Below are 25,848 nucleotides of genomic sequence, written 5' to 3' on the forward strand. Positions count from 1 at the left end.
TGCATTTAGTGCTCGCTACCCCTGATGAGGTGTTGAAGCACTTTTCGGTGAGTAGCATGCTACTTCAGAACTAGAATCGGATTAGTGATAAATCCATCAATCAATCAATCATTTGTAGAGCTCACTACTCACCTGTGAGGGTCTCAAGGTGCTGGGGGGGAGGGGGGGGGGGGGGAGTGCTGCTACTGCTCGAACAGCAAGGTCTTGAAAAGCCTCCTGAAGGTCAGCAGGTCCTGGGTTTGTCGCAGTTAAATGGGGAGGGTATTCCATGTCTTGATGGCGAGGTGGGAGAATGATCTGCCGCCGGTGGTCATCCTGTGGATGCGTGGAATGGTGGCAAGGGCGAGGTCAGCGGAGCGAAGCTGGCGGTTTGGGGTGTAGAATGTGAGTCGTTTGTTGTGGTATGGTGGTCTGGCGTTGTGGAGTGCTTTGTGAGCGTGGGTGAGGAGCTTGAAGGTGATCCTCTTGTTGACGGGGAGCCAGTGCAGGTCTCTCAGGTGGGGAATTAGTATAGGAAAATATAAAATTAATTTGAGCGATGGACATGTTAGTTTGTTATTTGGATTGAAAAGGATAATGGAGGGATGGAAGAAGGAAGGGTTTGCATTTATATAGCGCTTGCTCCTCTAATGTAGCACTTTTCAGCAAGAAGCAGGCTACTCTGGAACCCAAAATGATCATTGGTGAATTAGTGTAGAGAAATATGAAATGAATTTGATTTGAGCTGTGGACATGTTAGTCTGTTATTTGGATTGCAACAGGAATTGTGGAGGGATAGAAGAAGGAAGAGACGTGGAGAAGTGTGGCTCACCGATTAGAGCGGCAGACCCTGAGGCAGAGGTCTGGCCCGGGACCAGGGTTCAATTCCCGACGCGGCAGGGTCTTGGGCTCAATGTCCACGGACTCGATAATTCTCGCCTAGGTGCCTACTCTAATCATGGGTCCCACTCTGCAACTCTGGGCAATAGCTTTCTTAATCTCCACAACGGCCCCGAAAGCGCTAGGATGCCTGGCCTCACCTTGGAGGTGCCAATTAAGGGGCATCTCACAGGGAAAGCCAGGAAGGGTTCCACAGCGGTATACAGTGCCAAGATACCTTTTAGGTGATAGTGCGCTTTATAAGTATACACACACACACATTCACATACTTTAGGTGTTCATGGTAAGCAAAGTAATTGAAATGGAAAACCCAGTCTTACCTGGCTTACACACATCAAGCACATAGGGAGAAAAGCAATGTGACCTCAAATGGATAGCACAAGAAGAGAATTGTCCAGAGATACATGAATACCAAATGCATGTTTAAAGAGAATCCTCCTAGTGGGTCACAAATGCCACTCTTGCAACACGTAGAATGATAATAGATCACTGTCCCAGCTGAAGCATCCAGAAGCAAGCAATGGACTCAATAAAAAAAGTCTTTAAGAGCAGAACACAAACAAAACAGCCCCCTCACAGCTTACATTACCATCAAGAGGATACGCGTTCTTGCCAAATGAAGAACAATCAAATGAAAAGAACATAGGATGTGTCATTACAATCATAGAGTGAGTCACCGTAATCAAACACAACTGTGCGAGCTTTCTAATGGGCGGAGGAGGAACAGTAAATTCTCAAAGACTCAGAGTTTACAAAGATTTGTCATGGCAACCAATGACTAATGGAGCCATTCAGGTATATCCCTCTGGAGATGGCACAAAATGAACATGCCTTTGGAACTCTAGACCTCTGGAGTTTGACAGATAAATACTACCTAATGGATATAAGAATCAATGCAGAAAGGTTTAATAAGACATGAAAATGAAAGCATTGCATTACATGTAGATAAAATCAGTGTGGTGCTCACAGAATATTTACAAGTGAGTCATATGTCATTTCTAAAATGTGCAATGCATCGAGTCAGATCATAGAGAAAGAGACAAGAATGACACCATGGCTATCCCCAATAATGCCTGCCTTTAAGAAAGGGCAGAAGCCTACTCGGCTTATGTGTAGACATGTGACAAATTAATGAGGTATTCAAAAGGAATGGCAGAGTTTATTTTGCCATTCTGAAATCTACATTCCCATAGGCAGGCAGGAAAGTAGTTTGCCATCAGTAGATCCATCTGTCTCCTTTCACTTCTCTTTTTTTAAGTTGTGCAAACATTCAATGAAAGTAGCACCTACAAATTGTATGATTTATTTATTACAGAGTAACCCATGCTTTCTTATCAAAGAACTAGCACCTTCCAATTTCTTATTTAAGTGTCATGTCATCCATACAACATGAATATTATAATACTACCATCCAGTGTCAAATTCATAACAGTTTCGTCTCCAAGACTTTCAGCCTAAATATTGGCTGGCAAATACAGCACAGAATTAGTAAACCGGTCTTTAGTGTATGAATTGAGTTGATTGCAGACCTTGTTCTATCTTTTAACCTTCACTTACTACAGTTACCAACTTTGCAAATTCTTCCACCTAGCCACCATACATAAGTGGATATTTGCCTTTCCTTCCCATTAGAATTAGACGTTTTGCCTGCACCTTTCAAGACATAAACTTCACACTGGGTTTCCCTTTGTTGCTTTATCTGAACAAGACTAAATAGGGAAATTTTAAGATTGCACTGAATTTGCCAACCCATAGTACCCTTTAGATGTTTGGCCACACCCTCCAATATGCTTCCAAACAAGGGCAGGTACAAACATGTGAATCAAATATGCTTCTGTACCACTATGTCTTAGGCAGTCCCCCACCATGTCCTTTCTCATCATGTGCAATATCTTCAAGGTGAGATTCAAACTCTTTAGCAATGTACAATGACATATTTAGAATTTGCATTCCTGGATGCCCTCTTTGTATAAAAATGTGGCTCACTTTTTGTCATCTGTTAATTGACTTTTCAAAACTTTTGTCCACTTACCTGCAAATAATTAGTAATGCTTTATGCATTATTAATAATAATAATGACTTTATTGGCCTTTTTTTGTGTGTTTGTTTTTTGTTTTGTATAGTGCTAACTAGACCTGAGGGTATCAGAGTACTTTACATGCACATCCAGCTTATCTGCATTTAGCATGGTTAACAAATATCTTATTCGCAAAACTGTAGGCGGCCTGGCCGTTATGAACAGAAAATCACAAAAATGATACACATTGAAAACTTTCCTATGAACAACTGCAAATACTTCCTGGTCCCCCCAATTTTACTCTTGTGTGTTCCTTCCTCTTCTTATATAGCTCAGATTACTAGAAACCCATAAAGACCCTTGGCTGTAGGGGGGTGATGTCCTTATTTGGTGACCTGATGCATTATCAGTCTCTCCCAGCTTATCAAGATAGGCATTTTTCTCTCCATTTGATCCAAGGGTCTATTTTAGCCCCAACTCTATTTACCACGCACTTCAAACCCCTATGTGATTGTTCGTGTAAATCTTTTGTTTTACACTGCCAGTACGTCACTGACTCTCAGAAAGCATTGAGTGTCCCTTCCCTGTGGATATTTCATGCTTAGCAAAGACACTCAACAGAACACAGACCTAGCTGATACCTCATCACCTGAAATGACTTCCACTCATTGTGGAACTGCTGCTCATCTCAGTTCCACCACTCCTGGTCAGGCCTGGCGGACTCCACCAGCATGTCCGATTACAAGTTCTATCACATCATGGACCAAGTCTCTGGGCTTCAATATCGACAAACAATTCCGTCTCTATGAACATTTCGACTATACTTTAACTGGTGGCTAGATGCCATATGAGGCTCATACAGGGGATGCAAACTCTTCCCTTCTAGGAAGACTCAAAGTTGTCTTTCAGTATTTGGTGGTGTCCAGACTCACAAATATTTCTTTGGTGCTTAGCTTGCTTCGGTATGTATATAGCATAGTTATATGGAGTGCTTTAAATAGGAAAAAATAAGTGCAGGTACTCGTTAAAATGAGCTAGAGGTGTGAGAGGGCGGGGCTAAGGGCAAGACATGATGATACTTAACAGCTTCTATATTAGTTGCAGCAGGAACCAAAACACATGGGATATTTGGTTATATAAACAAAGCATGTTAACTCATTACACAAAATGAAAAAGAAATGCGATAATATTTTAACATTTCCTTTTTTTGCAATAGTTGCACCTTCTTAATGTCATACTGTTAGTTGCTGTTTGGCACAATTCTATATATGTTTGAGCACACGAGTAGGAAGAAACTGAAAATACCCCCACGTCAAACCAAAGCTCTTATGGCACCAAGCAAATGAAGCAACTCATCATGACCCTCCCCAGAAGATATCTTGTGTCTCTTCCATTGATCTATCCATTCATCCTTTCATCCTACCATTTACCTGCTGATGTCCACCATTTAACCTTTACATTCTATCCTCTATTCAGTCTTTCGTCAATCATTTAGTTTTTCACCATTCCGTCTATCCACCCTTCATATCCAAACCTATTCATCTCCAAACCTATCCATTCATCCTTTAACTCATCCATCTTTTTATCCACCCTTTCCCCCATCCATCAATCCTTTCGCTCATCCATCCATCAACCCTTTCACTCCTTTATTCCATCCACCATTTCACTCTATCCCTCCTTTCACTCATCCATCATCCACCCTTTCATCCATCCTCCCTACCTTTCATTCATCTATCCATCCAATATTTCACTTATCCACCCATCATCTGACCTTTTATCCAATCATCCACCCTATTTCACCCATGCATGCTTTCACTCATCCATCAATCTGTTCATCCATCCATCTATACATCCACTTGCTTACTCATCCATTCACTCACTCATCCACCCACCCTCCCTTTTACGTTAATAATGAATCTTTGTCGCCGAGCAGACATGTACAAACAAAGTGCCACACATTTTCTTTAAAATACCTCCTGAGAGAGTCTGGATTCTCTCTTTCTCTTACTTTTTTTCTTACAAAAACAGGCATACACACAAACATAAGCAGACACACAAAATACTAGGGTATGATTAAAGCCATGCTATACTGTTCACTTACCATGGCTTTTTAATTGCCACCAGGGCCGGACTGGCTATAGCCTGATGGCCACTGCCAGTGCACTGATAAATAGCTCAGCTGGGGCTCAGATCGGGGGGGGGGGGGGGGGGGGGGGATGGGGGGAGGCTGCAGAAGCTGTGCCTTGGCTGCCAGAGACACATTCCCCTCCTGCTTGCTCACCAGCGCAGGCAATGAGCCTTACTTTTCATGAGTATCGGTACTCTCCACGGCAGTAGAGAAGTGCCGGTACTCCAAACGATAAATCTAACAAGGGCCGGTACTCAGTACCGCCCCATTTAAAGCACTGGGTGTATGTATATATGTGCATGTATGTATGTACATAGTATTTCTAAAGCATGAACCTAGGCAAAAGGCTAGAGAGCACTTCTCTGAAAGAAGCCTTATGCTGACATAGTCTTCAGGAGCAAAGAATTTGCTTTTGTGTCTGCGATGGCTCCCCGCGAGGGCGGATGTATGTTTAATACAGCTGGCCTAGTACACACTTTTCTTCATCCGTCTCGCCATACTACGCACTATCTAGGACTTAAACTGAATTTTCCTGGGACCACAATCCCTACACTGCACCAGCGCTCTATGATTGGTGACTGCCATTTTTAAGACACAAAGGGAGTCATATTTACAAGCCCCTTTTGCCACTATAACGTCACTTTCATTGATGTAGTGATGGCGATAGGGGCCTTGCCTTATTTACAAGGCAGCGCTAAGCCACTTAACGTGGCTTAACACTGCCTTGTAAATAAGGCACCCTTTCACGCTGTGTTGCCTATGATTGTTTAAGTGCAGGTAGGTCCCCCTTCCTGCACAGAAACAATCATTTAAATAAAATGCTGTTTTGCAACTTCTATGTGTGCTGCATTAAGCAGCACACATTGAAGTTACAAAAAAAGATTTAAAGTAGGGGTGGGCGGAATTTGTGTAGTCGCGCTACGCAAAGCTCCACGAATGGTAAAAAATCTCCGCGAGCACGCAGTGTTCCGAGAGCATGCAGTGTTCCACGAACACGCGGAATTGCTTGCTCCACCAGTTCGCAATGCTTTTTTCCCGTTCGCGAATGCTGTTTGCGTGCTAGGGGGTAAATATCTCACGAACACGCATTTTGAAAGCGCGAACAAACAAGCAAAAAATTCCGCAAAGCAGCGGATCGCGGAATTTTTGACAATTCCGCATTCTCCACGACACGTGAAATTACCCAAATTCCGCAAGCGAACGGAATTTACTGCCCAGTCCTAATTTAAAGATTGTTTATGTGCAGGAAGGGGGACCTTCCTTCACATAAACAATCTTCCCCCCTCAATGCAGACACCCTTGCTCTATGGTGCAAGGGTGCCTGCATTGCCGCCATGCAGCTGAACTTGTGAATACGGAGCATTCTTGCCTTTTCAGAATGGAGGAGCGTGGCGTTAGTAATCTTTGCTTAAAGCCACGCTTTTCCATTCTGTTGTAAATATGCCCCAAAGTACCTTGAATCATTATTTTTCAGGCTGAACTGCTGGATTTTGTGCCTGTACCTTATGCATGTTGTCCATCACCTTTCTTTCTCGAAGAGATAACACCCCTCCTTTTTACTCCTCACTTCCTGTCCTTTCCTCCCTACTGCATCCTCTTTGCCTGGTGTGCCTGAGTAGGACACCTTTCTCCTCTCTGGCCTTTTCTGTATGGTTTTAAATTTACTGAACTTTCCTCCATCATACCATGCTTCACTGGTGAAAATTGTGAAGTGTCAACAGTTGTAAATGTATGGGTATATATACAAGGAAGTGGCTGAGCCTCACTCCGCCACTTCAGAAACATATGGCTGCACCAAATTTACAAGGATATGGTGCTGCCTTGCATTTCTCCCTGCGCTGGCACTACACTTTGCAGTGTAGTGTCAACGCAGGCACCCTTGCACCATAGTGCAAGGGTGTCTGCGTGCAGGGGAGGATTGTTTATGTGTAGGAAGGTGTCCCTTCCTGCACATAAACAATCCTGAAATGCCATTTTGTCACTTCTATGTGTGCTGCTTAATGCAGCACACATGGAAGTTACAAAATGGCATTTTTTTAAAGGATTGTTTTTGTGCATAAAGGGACACCTTTCTACACATAAACAATCCAAGGTATTTTGCTTTTTCCATGTGTGCTGCACAAGGCAGCACACATGGAAAAAGCAAAAATGAGGAGAAATAGAGCATTTCTCCTCGTTTCACCAACTTAAGACCAGGTTTTCCCTGGTCTTAATTTTAGCATTGCCTCCTATTTACGCTGCCCTTGTAAATAGAGGGCCGCGTCAGAATTAATCGGTGGAACGCCCACCGCAACACCCACTGCCCACCCCTTTCACGTTAAGCATAGTGTGAAAGGGGGCCTTATTTACAAGGCACATTAAGCCACGAAAAGTGACGTTCCTGTGGTAACAGGTGCTTGTGCATATGCCCCATAGCATCTTATCCCCTTATCTTCAATCAGTCAGATTACTTATATTGCCATTTCTTATGTTTTTTATTCCTACATATTGCAGTTTGTGTTGTATGTTATTCCTGCAACGTTTTGGTTTTATTTCTCAATAAATGTATTTGGCCTACTGGCTATATAAAGCGCTCTGACACCCAGGAGTACACGTGCTATGTAAAAGTGCTAAATGCATTACCTCTCAGAGGGCAGTTCTCTGGAGTATATCTTCTTCAAAGAGACTAGTAAATCTCTTTCCTCCAGACCCCCAGCAGACCGAGTTATGTCTCCATATACTATGGGGCAGATTTACAAGCCCCTTGCACCTCTTTTACGCCGTTGTTGCGTCACTTTTGTGACGCAGCGGTGACGCAAAAGAGGCGCCATGCTGCGGGGTATTTACAACATGGCGCATCTGGGAGATGCGTCCTTGTTGTAAAGCCCTGCACCAGAAGTAGGCGTTCCGGCGCAGGAACGCCTTCCAAAAGTGGCAAGGTGAAATCTACAAGATTTCACTCAGTCACTTTTGAGCCCATGCTGCGTCAAAACCCTGTGTCTGCTCGAAGCAGACGTAAGGATTGACGCAGCATTGTAAAGATAGGGCCCCCCAGAGCATTGCTGGAGCTGCGTCACGCTTGCGACACCAGCAATGCGCCGTCTTACAGTACAGATGCGTGACGCATCTGTGCCGTTTTTGCCCCATGGTGCGCCGCATTGTAAATGCGGCGCATCCATGGTTGTGGAGCCGTGGCGCACAATAACGGGCGCATCGCCGCTGATATGCAGGGATGCGCCAGTTATTGTAAATCTGCCCCTACGTTCCCCCATGTGTTTGGCAATCTCGGCTCGTCCCAGGTAATATGTACCGCTGTGGCTAATTTGTTATAAGTGAAAAGCCACTCAGAGAATCATTTCCTAAAGTCTGTTTTCTTTTCAGGGCTACTGGAGGCTGTCAGAAGGAAGGGTTTACTTTGAAACTTTAAGGGCACTTAATCCCCTGGCTCAGCTGCAGGTATTAATATTCCTGGTGCCTGGCAAATTAATTCCTTCATTTACTGGGTGGCCCAGGGCAGACTTCACTGGAAAACAATGTAATATACATGTGTTTATCAAAGAATCCCCCCAATATTCCTATGTAATGGGAAAGTGCACAAAGAAAATATATATGCAATTGGAGGAGCGATGTTTATCTGTCTCACACTTACAGCTCGAGGGGAGATTTGTGGTTTCACACTTACAAGTGAAGACATGTTGTCTCAGCTACAGGCTTAGCACAGAAACATCACACTTACTGACACAGCGTGAAGTCACGCGCTAACAACTGAACGGCAGGTCTCGATTCCTGTGTGTGATTGGACAGTGTCTCTGATGCGAAAACAGGGCACTCACAGGCTGTAAGATAAACTGAGAGCTGCTGTGAGCGGCAGTGCTACTGAGGACTCCCTGGAAAACTGATTTCATGACAAGCACATTTAGAATCACTCATAAGCAAATTATCTCTGTTCATCTGCATTCCACTTTTAAAGATGGCTGCCCTAGAGTGTGGCGCGCGCAGCACCGGATGAGGGGATGGGAGAAGAGGCTACAATGAAGCATCACTTTCTCTGCAAATGGTGGGAATTTACCTTACTTTTTATTCACTGGGAAAAGCAGAGTCTTGCATGTATGTGTATGTAAGGTTGTGTGTGGGTATCAATCAAGCATGAACAAAGCCAAGGCAAACAGAGTGCTCTGCGAAGCCAAAAGCAAAGAATACCATCAAGCTAGAGGAGAGGGCGATCTGGCAAATTGTAATTTACAAAAATATTGCAGCACAAGAATATCATGTCAAAAATATCGTCAACAAAAATATTGAGTTACTTTGTTATACTTTGTATGTAAACTGCCAAGATACTGAAAAATATTTATATGTCATCAAAAATCCGATGGTGCCCTGGGAGCTGGCAGTGATGACCGCCACAAACAAAGGGTGGTGGGGTGAGTGGAGGGAACGCGGGAGTGGGAGCGCAGGAGAGGGGCGGTGTTAGGAATAATATGTATATATAATATAATATAAAAAAATAAAAAGAACTTACCTGAAGCCGCCGGCCGCTTCCGGCGTCGCACCTCCGGTACTCTTCCTGGTCCCAGTAGCCCCTGGGACATACTCCCATCCAATCACTGTGCTGCAGAGCAGCGCAGGAATTGGCCTGAGCAGCCTGAAAAGACTCTCCGCTCAGGTCAGGGAGTCTGTGGGGCTTCTCCAGACTGGCTGTTCAATGCAGCCGGGCTGGAGAAACCTAAGTGCGCATGTGTGTTTTGGTCCGCCTGAGATGGATGGCCAAACACATATACGGACCCATACCCTGCCCTGCCGCTCCCTGCAGAAGCTGGCTCAGAGCAGGTAAATGAAAAATAAAACAATGCTAGAACATCATTTTTTTTCATTTGCTGGCTTTGTGCCAGGTAGTGGGGCGACGCTCCTCCGCCGGAGACAAGGAGCTTCTCTGCAAGGCCAGCAGGGATGCCATCCACAATGGCTTTGTTGATGATGCTGGCAGGGAGGCGGACCCAGTGTAGTGCTCTCAGGGTACAGCGTCCATTAATTCCTCAGAATATCATGTGCAAAATATTCTCTTATTTGGTGCAGGTCTTCTTTTGTTAATTCCAATTGGTTATATTTTTGAAGATGATTCCTAGGACATGATGTTTATGTCAAAGTAAATTCTGACAGCAATATTCTAGTCCCACAGCAGCAGAAGAGGCATGGGCTTTGGCGGCAGTTCTGAAGGTGTTTTGCAGAACAATGGTTTTTCGTTCTTTGGAAGACAGAGCTGGGACTAGTCTACGTAGTCTTGGTCTTTTTACTAAGTGATGCGCTATTTCAGGGAGGAGTCGACGTCGATGATGAATCCGAGTGACGCGGCGCTCAGTGACCGGGGGAGTTTGAATACGTTCAGGTCCATGCCGTGGAGCCAGGTTTGGACTAGTTCTCGCTTGTCACGCTTAGTGAAAAGTAGCAACTTTTCTTAGGGAGAAGTAGGAATCCAGTCTTGGTGGGTTGGGTCTCAGATAGGTAGATGACATCCAGGTCTGGTTACAGTTAAGGAAAGTGCTTGAGTTGCTGAGTGGCAAAAGCAGAGGATACTTTTATGTCAAGCTATTTTTGTTGGTGTATTTGTGAGAAGCGAAGCTTTGTCGTGAGTAGTGCTCTGAGTGGGTCCAAGGAGAGCTTGAAGATTACTGTGGACTGGTTGAAGCCCTCGGGTTCTCCCCGTGTGCCGGGGAGATTCTGGCATCTAGAGATACTCGCGGACAAAGGGGTATGGATTGGACTGGAAAGAGGAGAGCCATTGTGGGTTCCATTCAAGACCTCAGGATGTGGCTCAGAGGTGGTTTATTCATAACAGTCACTGGGCTCCACCCTTCCAATTATGAGCTCAGGTCAGCCTGTGCTCTCTAATTAACCCCTCCGCTGCGCCGAACGTTCCGCGCTGGTGCGGAATTTTCTACTGGGTGGGCGGGGCCGGAACGTTCAGCGGACGTGCGCAGCACTACCGAGGTAGTGCACGGGACGTCCGCTGAACGTGCCCCGCACGGAAGGGGTTAGAAAAACTTTTACAGACTTTGAAAAATTTGAGGCAAGGACGTAACGTTATGTTGCTTGCTTGCGTAGAGAGAATCCAATACATGCTCTAACTCCTCTGCGCATGCGCAGGCACAACTGAGTCAGTCGGAAATAACACAGGCAAACATGATTTGCTGTTCCTGAAAAGGGAGGTTAAGAGGAGTTTGGGCTGAATTGGTGTTTTTTGGTTGCTTCTTGTACCGGCCAAGCTGGAGGTCAGCAGTCACCATCCGCCCTCCGGGTATCAAGGCTTGTTGTTTCCCTCCTTCTGGTTAATGAAGGAGATTGTCCATGAATCAGTAGAAAGGGTGCTGCGGGCCCTAATGTAAGCAAAGACATTGGGTTCCCATACCCTGGTTTGGTGGTAAAAAACAGCTATAATGGAGATCCAGTGCTCCCATCAGGCCCCAGTGCCCTGGTGCCACTGCGCATGCTGCACTATTGATAACTGCTCTCCTGCATGCAATGGTGGGGTGGAAGGAACGAGGTTCTGGAGTGGCGGCCCGCATGCTGGTAATGCGGGAATCCTCTGCAATGTCAGCTTTTTAATTTGTTTCCAGAACTGGAAGGGTTATAGAGACTCACAAGTTCAGCAGAAAATGAGTGCAAAATGATCCTGAAATAATTCAATTGCTGTTTAATTGTTCGTCATTTTATTAGTAAAGATACTTTACTGCACCATTTGTATCAATATTTCTCCTGATATGTGTTTTTCTTTTTGCTCGCGTTTCCGTACAATAAAAAAAAAGCGGTTTTCGGAAAATTATTACATGTTTCAAAAATGAAAAGCTAGTATTTGAGCATCAAATGTTTTGAAAATGTTAAGCTGATGTGCAAACAAAAATAGGGTGTTTAGTCAGAGCATTGGAAACAAAAATATTGTGGCACCAAATATTGTGTCAAGAATATCGAGGACGAAAATATTGTGAAGGTAAATTTCTATAGGTAAGCAAACCTTTACTATATATAACTCCACATATATGTCCCTTGAAAATATTTATACATCTTCAAGGTATGTAGATGTGGAGTTAAGAATATTGGGGCTGGAGGAGGAGCTACGCTAGCAACCAAGATGGCAGCGTAAGCTCCCGGCTCCGCCGACCTCCGCCAGAAGCTCATGAATCCTGATATCTATCCTGAATTCGAACCGGACTCCCATATGGCTGATGGGTTGCTGAGATTAAAGATGCAATCCCGAGATTTCCATCTTCTCGACAGACGAAGTTATGCCGTGTTTTTATTCTCTGCCTAATCCAGTGTGGAAGCCGGGGCCTCGCTTTCTAACCCATCCGGGTTGGAGTTGAACAACATCGGCTGCGAGACCAGGACGGCGTCCGGTCGCCCGGAGTGGAAGAATATCCTGACCGGATTGGATGGTAGTGCGATGCCCGGGTTGACTTCACGGACACGGCGGCGAGACCCACCGGTAGCTGTGGGCGGGGGTCCGTTGCCCGGTGGCCCTGTTGGGCCCCCGGGGCTGGCGGGCTTGGATCCTCGCTGGAGGCTATGGTGTTGAGACCGCGACATTGACGAGTGCCCACTGCTAACGTCGGCCCTGCTTGTGCCGGTTACCCCGGAGTAGTCGATCTCCGGGGTTAAAAAGATCTGCTTTGTCGCTTTGTGAGAGGAGATGGAGCGAGAGAAAGGTACGCCGTCGCTGCAAACGGTTATGACCGCCATTGGGGCGCTTCACTCGCAAGTCACCGCCGCCATTCATAAAATGGTCGTAACAGTTGACACTATGTTTTTGAGACCGGACGCCGATCCCTCGATGGATTTGAAACATGTTGTTTTAACCGCGAAGCGGGACATGCCTGATACAAAGGGCCCCGTGCGGAAACCAGACCTGCTGTGCTTTGTCAGCCCCCGAACAACAGACAGCGAGCCCGGAACTACTGAAAACTCACCATACTCTATCCCGATGCCACCCAAGATGGATACAGACAACCTCATACTCCAGGACAACTTCCACAGCGATTTCCGGAGTGATTTCTTATTCTTTTCTCCCCAGCTCGTTCGAATACATTTTTGTAACTTATTGTCGGTGGACAGACATTTCCGTTTGATTTGTTGTCTTCGAACATTATTACTTTGGACTCGATCCTACTATACTGACTTTGACTCTTCTGAACGCTTTGACTTTCCTCTTGAGATGGCGGCCCGAGCGGTGAGAACTCGCACGAAAAATCGTAGTGGCCAGGGTTGAGTGCAATCGTCTGGGTCTGAAACAAAGGCTTTATTTGACACGGGACTTGTAGCCAAAATGATGCGGGAGTCGGACGGGTCTCTTAAACCCCCCCGTTTGTTTTTTAATTGTGGCTTCACATTGTCTGACTATATCCAGGGGGGGTTTGCTTCTGGCGGGGAATAAAGGGGACCGGGAGCCTGTATGACATCTCCTCCTCCACTCTTTTCCTTCCTTTAGGTTTTAGTTGTTGGGCGACAGGCACGCTGCTAGTGGGGTTAGGCCGTAGCCATTGCAGGGGTGCAGGGTGGGGGGAATGGGGGGGTTATCTTGTCTTTATTTAGTTCTACTGCCTTTTTTTTTTTCCTCCCCTTTTACGAGAGGCGATTTGTCTATTCTGAGTCTATTTTTCACATGTCTGGGTGTCTACTCTGGTCCTATTTATCCTGTATACGTGAGTGGATGGGACTTGCTAGTACAAGCTCAACGGGGTTGATGATTATATTGATTTTCCGTTCTATGTATACCTATTCATTTTGACGCACCACGCTCCTTGTATTGATTATGTTATATTGGCCTATTCACCTGTACACCGTTGCAATGTATCCTATTGTATGACACCTGACATGTGTAATATTCCCTCTTGTTTTTCTTCTTTAAATAAAAAGATACATTAAAAAAAAAAGAATATTGGGGCTTATTTACAAGAAACGTATCTATATTCCCTGCGCCTGAGTGCAGAACTCTTGCGCCACCATGGATGCGCCGTATTTACAATACGGCGCACCATGGTGCAAGAACTGACAGATGCGTCAGAAATGTTGACGCATCTGTCGGTGCAAAGTGACATACATTGCTGGAGTCGTGTCGCAAGCACAACGCAACTCCTGCAATGCATGTTGAGGCGTATCCTCATTGTGCTGTGTCATTCCTTATGCCTGCTTCAATCTGACGTAAGGTTTTGACGCAGTGGCATCCTAGAAAGGGCACCGTGAAATCTTGTACATTTCAATGCGTCATTTCTACGAGGCTTTCCCACCCTGCATATATTATACCTGACGCAGGTATAATGTGGCGCAGGGCTTTACAAGGTGACGCATCTACCTATCTGCGTCACGTTGTAAATGGGCCACAACGTGGCGCATTGTTTACACCGCCGCTGTGTCATAAAAAGTAATGCAAAGGCGATGCAAAAGTGCTGCAAGGGGCTAATAAATCTGCCCCCGTAAATCTATAATTACCTCTTTCTCTTACCTTCTGAATATTTTGGTCCTCTATAGTTGTGAAATCAAATTTTGTTCCCACAATATTTTTGTTGCCCATATTCTGTCAGTGATCCCAGTGATCAGACAGAAAATTTAAAACTGACTCGTGATGGACAAATTGTATCTTTACATAATGACACAGGTGCTGCCATCTCAAGGCTGATGTGTGAGCGAAGTTGCATACTGAGTCAGGGGCATTTACTGCTGATGTTGTTTTCTTTGTGAACAATTATACCATAAAAAAAATACACAAGGCGTCGACGGCGTTTCAACGCCTTTTTGTGGCCATAATTTGAGAAGGACACATTATATTATCTTGTTTCGGTTGTTCCTTTGTAGACACAATGTTTGTATGTTAACCACTTGTTTGGCATGTAAATGGTGTTTTTTGTTCTGCCAACATTTCTCTTGAGCGTTTTTGTTCCCTGGATCGTTTTTAAAAAAAAGTGAAATATATGCATAATTAATTCTTACTGTTTTTGTAAATTCATTCATGTGTGTATTTAGGCTTCTTCTTTCCCTTGTGTATTTTGTTTATGTTATAATTGTTTACCTGAACCGTCTGTTAGGTGCTATAATCAGTTGTCCCTGGTTCAGGGTTGTTGGATAGCCCCTGTAGTTTGTCAATGTTGTTTTCTTTGTGGCGGAGGGCAGACTTCGTCTGTTATTTTAAGGCTCCCATGTGGTGATCAAAGTTGCTGCTGTCTGAGATATGAGCCTGGAAGATTGGTGTAACCTAAAGGACGTGTCTGCTGAACGAGTTTGAAAGATCTCTCTAATTTGTTCTGCTGTTTAAGGCATCAGGTTGTAAGATCTGACTTCATTCCACCATCTGGCCCCAATTCCAAGCATACTTTTGCTTCTCCGACAGGAATTTAGGGGCATATTATCAAGGACGGGTGATACATTATCGCCGCTTTTATCGGCAGGAAACTGCCGATAAAGCGGCGATAATGGGCTTGATAATATGCTCTATGAATTCCTATCGAAGCCCATGTTAGATGTGAAGACATCTAACATGGGCTTCGATAGGAATTCATAGAGCATATTATCAATCCCATTATCACCGCTTTATCGGCAGTTTCCTGCCGATAAAGCGGCGATAAAGTAACGCCCTTACTTGATAATATGCCCCTCAATTCTTGCTGGAGAGGCATGATTTGAAATTGGAATAAAGTATGAGGCAGAAATGAAGGAAGATACTTAAACATTTTTGTAACAGCAAATTCTATTGCGTTATTTCAACTACATGTAAAACATATAGATTTGAGTCAATTTGTGTTCTGTAAAATGCATTGTTTGGTCTATTTTTTCACATTTTTGTTGGGGTTTGGAACCTTTCGAATCCCATGGGTTCCCCTCAGAAATGGCAATTTCAATGACCACCCCTGGTTAGTGGGTGACGGTGGGTGGACAATGGTGTCAAAGGTGGCTGATAGGTACAGACATATCAGGGGGTAAGGGTCATCTTACCTGTGGGCGGTAGGGCTTATTATCTCACTTCTGCACCCTAAATGTATTTAATTAATCAGCATACATGGGATGGTGAAGAAATCTTAGAGGCAAACCTCAGCATGGTGCATTTATTTGGATATGAGGGTTGAGGGAGCAAGGGTGAGATAAATAACTTTCAACCCAAAGTCTAATATTTCTTAGATGAAAGCCACTTATTTACGTTCTGTTTAGTTTTGTATGTGGCTCTTATTTGACATTTTGCTGCTAGTTATGAGCAATTTAAAACATGCTAGGCAAACAGATATGCCAAATAGTAGCTGTATGGTCAGTGCAGGCGAGAAGAGTCAGCATCATACGTCAAGGGGTATTTACTGGGAGGGGGTGTGCTCTCCCAGGTGGCCTTTTGATCACTCCTGGTGACCCTAGAAATGCCCTGAACGGCCAGGTTCTCTATATAGGTGAACGGTATGGGATGAGAGACATGTTCAGGTGATGGAGAGCTTCGGTCTACGGGTCCTCTGCATGGCTCTGGCAAAATAGTACATTCCACTGAATGTTTTCTGGTGAACTCTTACGTAGGGGGAGGATCACAACCTCTGCTCTTTGACTGCTCACAGCATGAATTCAGTGTCATGGCAAGATCTCTTGCCCTGCTAGAGGGCAGTCCTACCCCATCAGAAGACACTATGCCAGTGGAGAGAGACAGACAAGGAGGATGAATGAATATGTTGAGTAGGAGGAGGTGCATAAAAGATTGAACTTCCAGAAAATTCAAGTGATAAAAAAAATCTTCTATTTAACATGCATCCAATGGACCTCCTTTCGCTTGCAGAATTTCAGTGACAGTCTGACTTGGCGGTTCCCAGGTCTTTATATATTGGCCGTCCATTTTGCACTTTTTGCACATGGTGTACTTAAAATAAACTAAATTAAATCATCTTACTGTTGTGGTGCCGTGGCTTCCGTCGTGAAATCTAAGAACATGAAGATTCGAAGATATATATATATATATATATATATATATATATATATGTTCAATTCCTGGCGTGTTCCTCGTAAACAGGTTTATTGGCGAAAAAACAGCCCCTGGGGTTGTTTTTTCGCCAATAAACCTGAGCACTGAAAATTGAACTTGGGCCTCGACTCTGGTGTTTTAATATACGAGGAACACGCCAGGAATTGAACATTTTAAGGTTTGGCGAACCTGCCGAGCGCCCGCTGTGAAAGCGGCAGAAGCACGCCATCCGTGTGTTTTCGATATATATATATATATATATATATATATATATATATATATATAGGCAGGCCCAGCATGCTCTCAGGGGATACAACTAGAAGTTACACGACGTGGTCGATGAAACTCCACTAGAATCCAGACTCCTAGCGGCACCTCTAACCATACGTTATCTCCCAAATTTTCCGGACACTGATTATCAACTGCCAACCACTGCCTACTGCTCTACTGGGGAGGGGGGCTATATCTGGGAGTACGGTCAGGTGAAAACTAGGTGGAGGCACTCTGCTACCCACAGGAGGTTGCCATAAGTTCAGGCTTGAGGCAGACTGAAAATACAATTCTCTGGGCTTACTTTACAAATAGTGGTCTCTCCTCATTGGTAAGACTGAGGACAGTAGATGTCTGCGGAATTGTGGTCAGAGTGGAAAACTAGACTGCCAATGTGGCAGCGCAACTTGGTCTCAACATCCATAGCAGAAAAACCAAGATCCTGAAGGCTGAAATGACCAGCACAGCTACAGGTACTCTTGCAGGTGATGCACTGGAAGACGTTGAGGGCTTTACCTACCTGGGTAGTGTCACTGACAAGTAGAGCGGCACAGACGCCGATGTTAAGGCGAGAATCAGCAAAGCAAGGGCTGCCTTCAATCAGCTAAAGAAGATCTGGAGCTCCAAGGACATAATGCTTCAAACCAAGATCAGGCTTTTTAACACCAAGGTAAAATCAATCCTTCTGTGTGGGACGGAAACCTGGAGGACAACGGAGCCCACCACCAACAAAGTCCAGACTTTCATCAATACCTGCCTGAGGAAAACCCACCAAATCTGCTGGCCGAACACCACCAGTAACAACGACCTATGGCAGCAGACTTTCCAACTCCCTGCTCATGAAGAAATCAGGAAAAGAAGCTAGGGCTGGATAGGTAACTCCATCCGCAAGCCTGCATCAAACTTCACCAGGCATGCCCACACCTGGCACCCTCAAGGGAAAAGGAAAAGAGGAAGGTCAAGAAACAGCTGGTGCCAAGGCTTCGAGGCTGACTGCAAGGAGATGGGTTACACCTGGAGTCACATTAAAAGAAAAGCCCAGGACAGAGGTGGCTGGATAGTTCTTGTCTAGGAGGGATAGTAGGCATAAGTAAGTCAGTAAGTAAGATTTAGCCCAAAAGCACTGCTCTGTTTTGTAACATTGCATTGGCTGTGGCCAGGAGGGACATCGTACGGATGTGGGGGAGAGGAGACTCTCTATCCCTACCGCAGTGGAGGATGGGTCTGCATTTGTGCGTTAAAGGGGCATGCAATGGGTGTTGTGGGGCCGTTCCCAGCAATATCCTTGGCATTTTGACACTGCCCCAGATTTATGAGAAATCGTAAATCTGAGGCAACGCCAAAAACGTACACCTCCCCAGGGGAGGCGTAAAGGAGGCACAACGAGGAGAAATATCTTTATTTCTCCTCGTTTTTCCTTTTTCTATGTGTGCTGTATTGTGATTGTTTTTGTGCAGGAAGGTTTCCCTCCATGCACAAAATCAATCAGCCCCACAACTCAGACACCCACCCGTGCACCATGGTGCCTGCATTGGCGCACGCCGGCCCATAGTGCGCCGGCTCAGGGAATAAGGACAGGAATGCGCCGTAGCTCATAGATACAGCGCATTCATGCCCTTTTCTTTTACTGTAGGGCAGCGCAGCAGGGAGGCCTGCGGCACTGCCCTATGGTAAAACCTCATAAATGAGATCCCTAACCTTTTATTTACCTATAAGTGGAAGTATTTTTTATAATTCAGACCTCACCAGTAGGGGCAGCACACGCTTTATAACATGCAACGTAACAATGGGACCAGTTTTGAAGAAAAAGGGTATTTCAGTATTGAGGTGGTGGCTGAACAGAGGTGGGAGCGGATAGGATGATGGAGAGCGCCAAGTGTCTTACTCAAGTATATTGTGAAATTATTATCACATTTGTACGAAAGTGCCCAGAAGCGACTAGACAGCTACAATACAGGTGCTATACTAAAGACTGTAACTAAATATTTGTATTTTTATCAATGCCTGGGAGGAAAAATGGAAAATGTCTGTTTCTCCAGTCTTAAGATTTAAAATTTTAGATATAGGAGTGAAATCAGAAGAGCAGTGATATGGTTAGACCCCTTGTCGTCCATCTGAGTTTCAAGAGACTGCTCAAGGCGCTAAGTTTGAGTCGGTGTTGCTTCCTTCTGGATGAGAGAAAATGGTTGGCTCTATCAAAGACCGGAGGTTTTATTTCAATGGATGAGTTTAATCGTCCATAATAAATGCACTTGATTGGCAGAATAACTGATTGGCTAACCCTGCTTGCCAGTAGTATAAGGGTGACATGTGCAAAAAATCCAAGTGAATTGGCTGTAGGAATAAGAGTGGTCAATGTGCCACCAGCATTGCAGCAGCCATGTTGGACAAGGAGCTGTGAATTTCCAGGGTAGAGGAGAAGAAAGTCAGATTTCAGAAGGATTTGTTTATATATATATATATATAAATATATATATATATATATATATATATATATATATATATATATATATATATATATATATATATATATATATATATATATATATTTATATATATATATATATAAAGACATTCAGTTCTCCAGAGAGAGCATTTAGAGAACAATAATTAGTCTGATAAGACTGCTACACCTTGTGTCCACCTTTTCCATACACTCCTTCCTCCATCAGTACCTTTATTCTTTCTCACTTGTTTTCTCTTATATATTGTTTCTTGTGTTATATGTTGTCCCATTTGTATTGTAATGACAAGTTGAACAGAGTGATCCCGTCGTACCATATGATCGCGACTCCCTTTGACACACAATACGTTACCGCAATAGCACAAGCTAACCTATTAATAATTGATGCTTGAAAAGTAAAATGTACATGAATATCTGAAACTTTATCAAACAGTTGTGTTTCCAATGCACAATGTGAAGTAGCTAATATTTACATGGATTTGCAGCCCTGCTCAGTATGGCTTTTGTGCTGAACCCGGCAGCCATTTTGAAAAAGTAATGTTTTCAACATTGGGCATCCACAACACTGAAATATACTATTGGTTTGACTGGTTTTATATAGTTTAAGTTATAGTTACAAAACGTAAGCCTATAGTTACTTTTTTTAAATATTTCAATCTTACCGCTTTCTAGAGTAATTAAGTCATTGTAAATATAGAGGAACTAGAAGCATAGCTCACTTTAAGCTTTCCTCTAATGGGTCAGCCATCTTGGATTGACAAAACCCCAATGTAGGTAGAAAGTGGAAAGAGAGGATAGGAGAATATGCTGTCTTTAAATTCAAATCATCACAAAGCCATTATTTTCACAAGCACTATAGCAGTAAAGTTATTTTTTACATACTCAAATATCATACCTTTTCTAACAGATTTGCTTCAAAGTTGTGTCAATAACAAATGTCAAGTAGTATATGACTTTAATTTTATGAAAGCTCAGGCTTACAGCGCTTATGCAGCAACTTTGATTTTTGTGGAGCGGCCACAATAGCTCTCCACTACATCACTCACATTAAATATGGAGGCAGGCTTCCGACCTGTTGAGTGTATAACTCCAGATATTGTCCACCTCTGTACCCCCATCAAGATGTCGCCTGTGGCACCAGAACTCACTGATGGAGGTGTTGTCTTCTTCTGCAGGAGCTGAAGTCCCTTGCAAAGAAGGTGAGGATGGAGGAGGAGAACGAGAGTGTCAGCAGCGGATCGCCTACGCCTGGTGACACGCTGCCATGGAACCTGTCCAAGAACCAGCGAACCAAGAGGTCCAAGTCGGCCTCAGGCAGCGGGATCGTCCTGGATGCGGCCGAGAGGGCAGTGATACGGATTGCAGGTAGGATGGTAGTGGTTAATTTGAGAGAGTGGTTTCCGGTGCTCAGCACCAGCACTTAATTGTCAACACCGGCACTTATGATTGTCTGTCACATGGTGGCGCTGTTTATCTAAATTATAGATGCACACAACACCAATTGTTTATTAATTCAATACACATTTTTAAAAAATTGCTTTGGGGGCCTGGAATAGTCTGAATTGTCACACTAGTGGGGTGTGATGGTTAGTGGTTGTGTTGGTTTTGTCATTCCGGGTGCTGGCATGGCTAATGCCTGGTGCAAGCTACGGTGGCCTCCTGACGAGAGCCCTGTCACTTATTTTGCTACATATTAAGCACTGTGTGGTGGAAAATAAGAGTGGGAGATGTGTTTTAAGTCTATTCTTGTATCACAAACACCAACGGGTCTGCAATGTTTACTCAATACCTTCCAAATTTATTGTGGCAAAAAGGGCTTAGAGATTAACACAGACAAGACCAAGTTTATGGCAATAAATCCCCATAGGTCTTTTAAAGAAAACATGGTTTTAAACAGGCAAAAAATAGAATATGTTCAAAACTTTACGTATTTGGGTGTCTCACTTAATTCCAAAATGACATGGAAAACTCAAATTGAAAAGAGTAAACTCTTACTAACACAAAATACATTACCGATTCTTTAAAAAACATGGCAATAGTCAAAACAAGGCGGTCTTTCCTGGGCTTGAGGTATTTCGGTTCAAAGCACAATCAGCTGCCTTATTACGGCGCTGAACTGTGGGGTTCAGCATGTAAAAAGGAGTTTGAGGTGAACGAAAACTAATTTTATAGGGCTTTGCTAAAGCTACCTACCCGCACTCCGCTAACTCCCTTGATGCTGGATCTCAATGTGAAGCGCACTGCTTACCATGTAATTATTAGGCCTATGATGTCCTGGGTTAGGATTTGGAAAAAGCCCGAGTTGCTGGAATATAGGGCAGCTCGCATAGAGATAAAGGACCTAGATGTATATAATTGCATCACATGGTTTAGTCACGTTAGCACATGGTTAAAGAATATCGGCTTAGTACATTTTTGGAATAACCCACTTGACTTCAAACTCAAGGAAGATTTAAAAAAAATCTTTTTGGGTCTATATGGAACAAAATAGACCAAACGATAGAGCAAATGGAACACTGACTAGTGAATTTCTTTTGTTCAAAGCCAGTTCAAGTTTTGAATCCTTCTTAAATGAGGTAAATCCTCCTTTGGCAAAAACACTTTACCTGAAGTATAGATACGGTATATTAATGTTAAAATCATGCGTGGCAAGATGGACGAAGGACAGTAATGAATTATGTAACTTGTGTTGTGGGGGAGTAAGGGAAGACATTGTACATGTTCTTTTTTTTGCCCAGCCTATGTAATCCCAAGAAAAAGATGGATGAAACCTCTGTGTACAAACATAGGTGTGCGATCGTACAGAGAGGCAGAAAGAATAGTAAAAACAGATACCCGCCAAGTCTTTGTTTTTGCTATAAGTCGATTTTTGCTAGCAGTGAACTTTATTAGGTCAAAGGCAGGCGAGAGATTTTAAGAGTATACCAGTGAAACTAAATTCAGACATATGAAATTAATTGGAAATAATGTTGAACGCTTAGGTCTACTGAGTGGTTCGCGGTAGCTAATTGCTAAACTGTCTGTAAATTTGATTGATTTTAGGCTTGATATGTGCCTTTTTACGTATTTATTGTTGTTGGTTTTTTTTTACGTTATGAGTTAACACCTTCCCTCCATAACCTTTACTGTAAAATTTATACCTATATGAAGTTGTATCATCATGGAAAAATGTCTTTTTTATGAAATGTACTGCTTTTATGTATCTTTTATGAAACTGATGTATCGAAAATAAAGATGAATTGAATTGAATTGAATTGAATATACATTTAAAAAAAATGCTTTGGGCGCCTGGAATAGTCTGAATTGTCACAATTGTGGGGTGTGATGGTTAGTAGTTGTGTTAGTTCTGTCATTCCGGGTGCTGGCAGGGGTAATGCGTGGTGCAAGCTGCAGTGACCTCCTGACGAGAGCCCTGTCACTTATTTTGCTACATATTAAGCACTGGGTGGTGGAGAACAAGAGTGGGAGATGTGTTTTGAGTCCAAAGAGATATATTACAAAATGAAGCTAGATCTTTAATTTATCGTTTCATCTATTTATATTAGAGTAGATTTCACGTGTGTAAGCAATCTAACATTTCATTATGTGATGGATTGAGAAGAAAAAGAAGGGAGCAAGACACAAACCACTTTAGTGAACATTTAACGCAAACCACAATTCTTGCGTCAAGTTTCTTAATGTTCATAGGTTTGGGAGAAGCCCATCTTTATGTCCTATGTGCCTTGTCTCTGGCGTATAAATCAGTACGGAGGCCTTTAACAATGTTATAGCCCTTGGCAGCGGGCTATTATGCTGTATTAACATGCCACCGTTTCTTGCTTTCATAAACGTTCCTTCAAACTAGTACAATGGCCCGTCAACGGGTTCGAAGATTGTTAAATATCACTTTCTGTAAAGCTTCGAGGTTGGTGATTCTACCAAATCATTTGGGCTTTTGCATATTACAAAGATTTTCACCAAAGTTAGCTGGCACATGTAGCATGGTGGGTAGCATCAGCGGTGCTTTCGAAACACAAAGAGCGAGTGCAGCCCAGATGGCAGCTTGGGCAGCAGCAGTGCAAGCTTCACTCAAAGGCATGGAAATGGACAAAGCGTCCATCATCCCAGACACACAGAACAGTTACAGCAATTGCATAAGCAGGGAAAGTGTCTGCCTGTCTCTGTCTCTCTGTCTCTCTCTCACACACATTTACATGTGCAAGCCTTTCTTTCATACACTCAGCAGAGTTACAGCAAGACTGCAACTGGACCTTTTTCCTTGAGCATCTCTGAGCCCTCCTATTGAATTACCTCACTGAGGGTAAACAGTATGATAGGGGCTCTGTGATTGGTTTGTTGGAATGATGAGGGAGTTATTAAACCCATCAGCGAAGGACCAGTGTACACGTCACTAGCACGCAACATCTGCAGCGCTGTGTCCAGTTCTGAAGGTTTCAAGCTCCATCAAGGGGATAGTGTCCGGTGGTCTCATCTGGAGTGTTGCCCCAAGGTCACCTCTGACATGTGGTGCCTCTCTGGAGGTCACATTACCATCTGCCTTGGTGCTGTAGGCCGGGTGTGGCCTAGTGTATCTAGTTGTGGAGCTGCTGCTGTCATACTTTGCCACCTTGTTGTATTGCGCCCAGACATCTAATGGTCTTTGGTGAAGATATCTGAAATGGTGTGTCCACTGCCTGAGGCAGAGCCTGGACTGCTGGCTGGACAAAGAGTGATTGGAGGGTGGTGGGTGCAGAGTCACTGGATAATCAGTTGTGTGGTGATGGTGGGTGGTTAATAGATACGGACTAGATGGCGGATGGTGACTGGATAGATGCCGGGTAGACGACGTTGGATTGGATGAATAGTAGCTTGTTAAGGAACAGTGACTTCTGAATGAGTGGTATCTGGTGATTGGTGGATAGTTAATGACATGGATGTTCAACCAATAGGAGAACAGGCAGCACTATCTGACAGCGCCTTGAGACCATCATGGGTGTAGTAGCCGACCTTTACAAATCCTGATTGATTGATTGGATGGTGAACTGATGGTGAATGAATAGATGAGTTGTGCAAGGTGGATTGATGGTAATGGATGGTGAATTGATGAGATATAAATGGATGTCGATCATTAGTGGAGAAGAAGTGCATGATAAGTGCACGGTAGATCGATGTTGGTTGTTCAATGGATAGTTTATACTGAGTAGCAAACACTTTCACCAAGGTGCACTTTGACAAGATGTAGTGGGCACATTGCTATGGAAACAATTTCTGCCTTTGAGTAGGTGGTAGTAGTACCTCGGCAGCCTGGTGTACCAGGCCTCTTCTTTTACAATATCAACAATACGTTGTGCATTAGTGATGTCAAAGCGCATTCTGTACCAAAACGTAGAAAAGGACTGAACGGGCTACAGGGCGACTTGTTCTGAGACAACTGGAGGTCTCTGTGGGTATTATCCGAGGATACGGATGTATGACATTACAACGCATGCTTTTACATTGCATGCTTTTACATCGCGGTTTTTACATCACAATCCATTACAACGCATAGCGCTTTGGGGTGCTGGATAGTGAATAGTTTAATTTACTATTCCAACTCCAGTCCCCGTGGACACTAGGGAAGGTGTTGGATAGTAAATTAAATCTATTCCCTATCCTAGAGCGCCCCCCAGCGCAATGCGTTGTAATGGTTTGCGTTGTAAAAGTTGCGATGTAAAAGCACTGCGTGGTAAAAGTTGCGTAGTAAAGGATGTTTCCCCTCCTTAGCATGTTCTCAAATTCTCTGTATATACTTTTTGTCTGTAGAGATTTAGGAAATAAATTATTATTTCATAAGTAGGTCACCAAGTCTGTCAATGACCAGGCCACCATATTTATTCTATTTTTTGGACGCAAACAACAAAAGTGGGGATTTGTTTCTGAAAAACAAAAAAAGGCAAGTCTCCCCGAGAATCAGGGACATTGCTAGTTTTTCCTGCCAGGGACTGCCATGCACAGAAAGCCCCGCCTTAAAAAAGACCCACTTGCTGATGCCATGGAGATGACAATACTATGGCGGCTGCTGGCAAGCAGGGCATGTGTTTCCTACAACAGAGCCAGCCCGGCCATCCCAAAGTTAGTGGTTCACTCCTGTATGAAGTGGGGCGACTGAGAGGTACCAGTTG

General features: G+C 43.9%; 1 protein-coding gene across 3 annotated transcripts in view; it reads left to right on the forward strand.

Moving 5' to 3' along the window:
- PLEC (plectin) overlaps nt 1-25,848 on the forward strand; it is a 1,130,647-nt gene that overhangs the window by 245,826 nt on the left and 858,973 nt on the right. For all 3 annotated transcript variants that reach the window (XM_078686563.1, XM_078686567.1, XM_078686564.1), the window contains exon 2: nt 20,884-21,073. In XM_078686563.1, the coding sequence (XP_078542689.1) occupies nt 20,884-21,073 (190 nt within the window). The remainder of the gene's footprint in view (nt 1-20,883; nt 21,074-25,848) is intronic.

Source organism: Lissotriton helveticus, chromosome 4_1 (genome assembly GCF_964261635.1).
Source record: "Lissotriton helveticus chromosome 4_1, aLisHel1.1, whole genome shotgun sequence".
NCBI classification, from domain to species: Eukaryota; Metazoa; Chordata; class Amphibia; order Caudata; family Salamandridae; genus Lissotriton; species Lissotriton helveticus.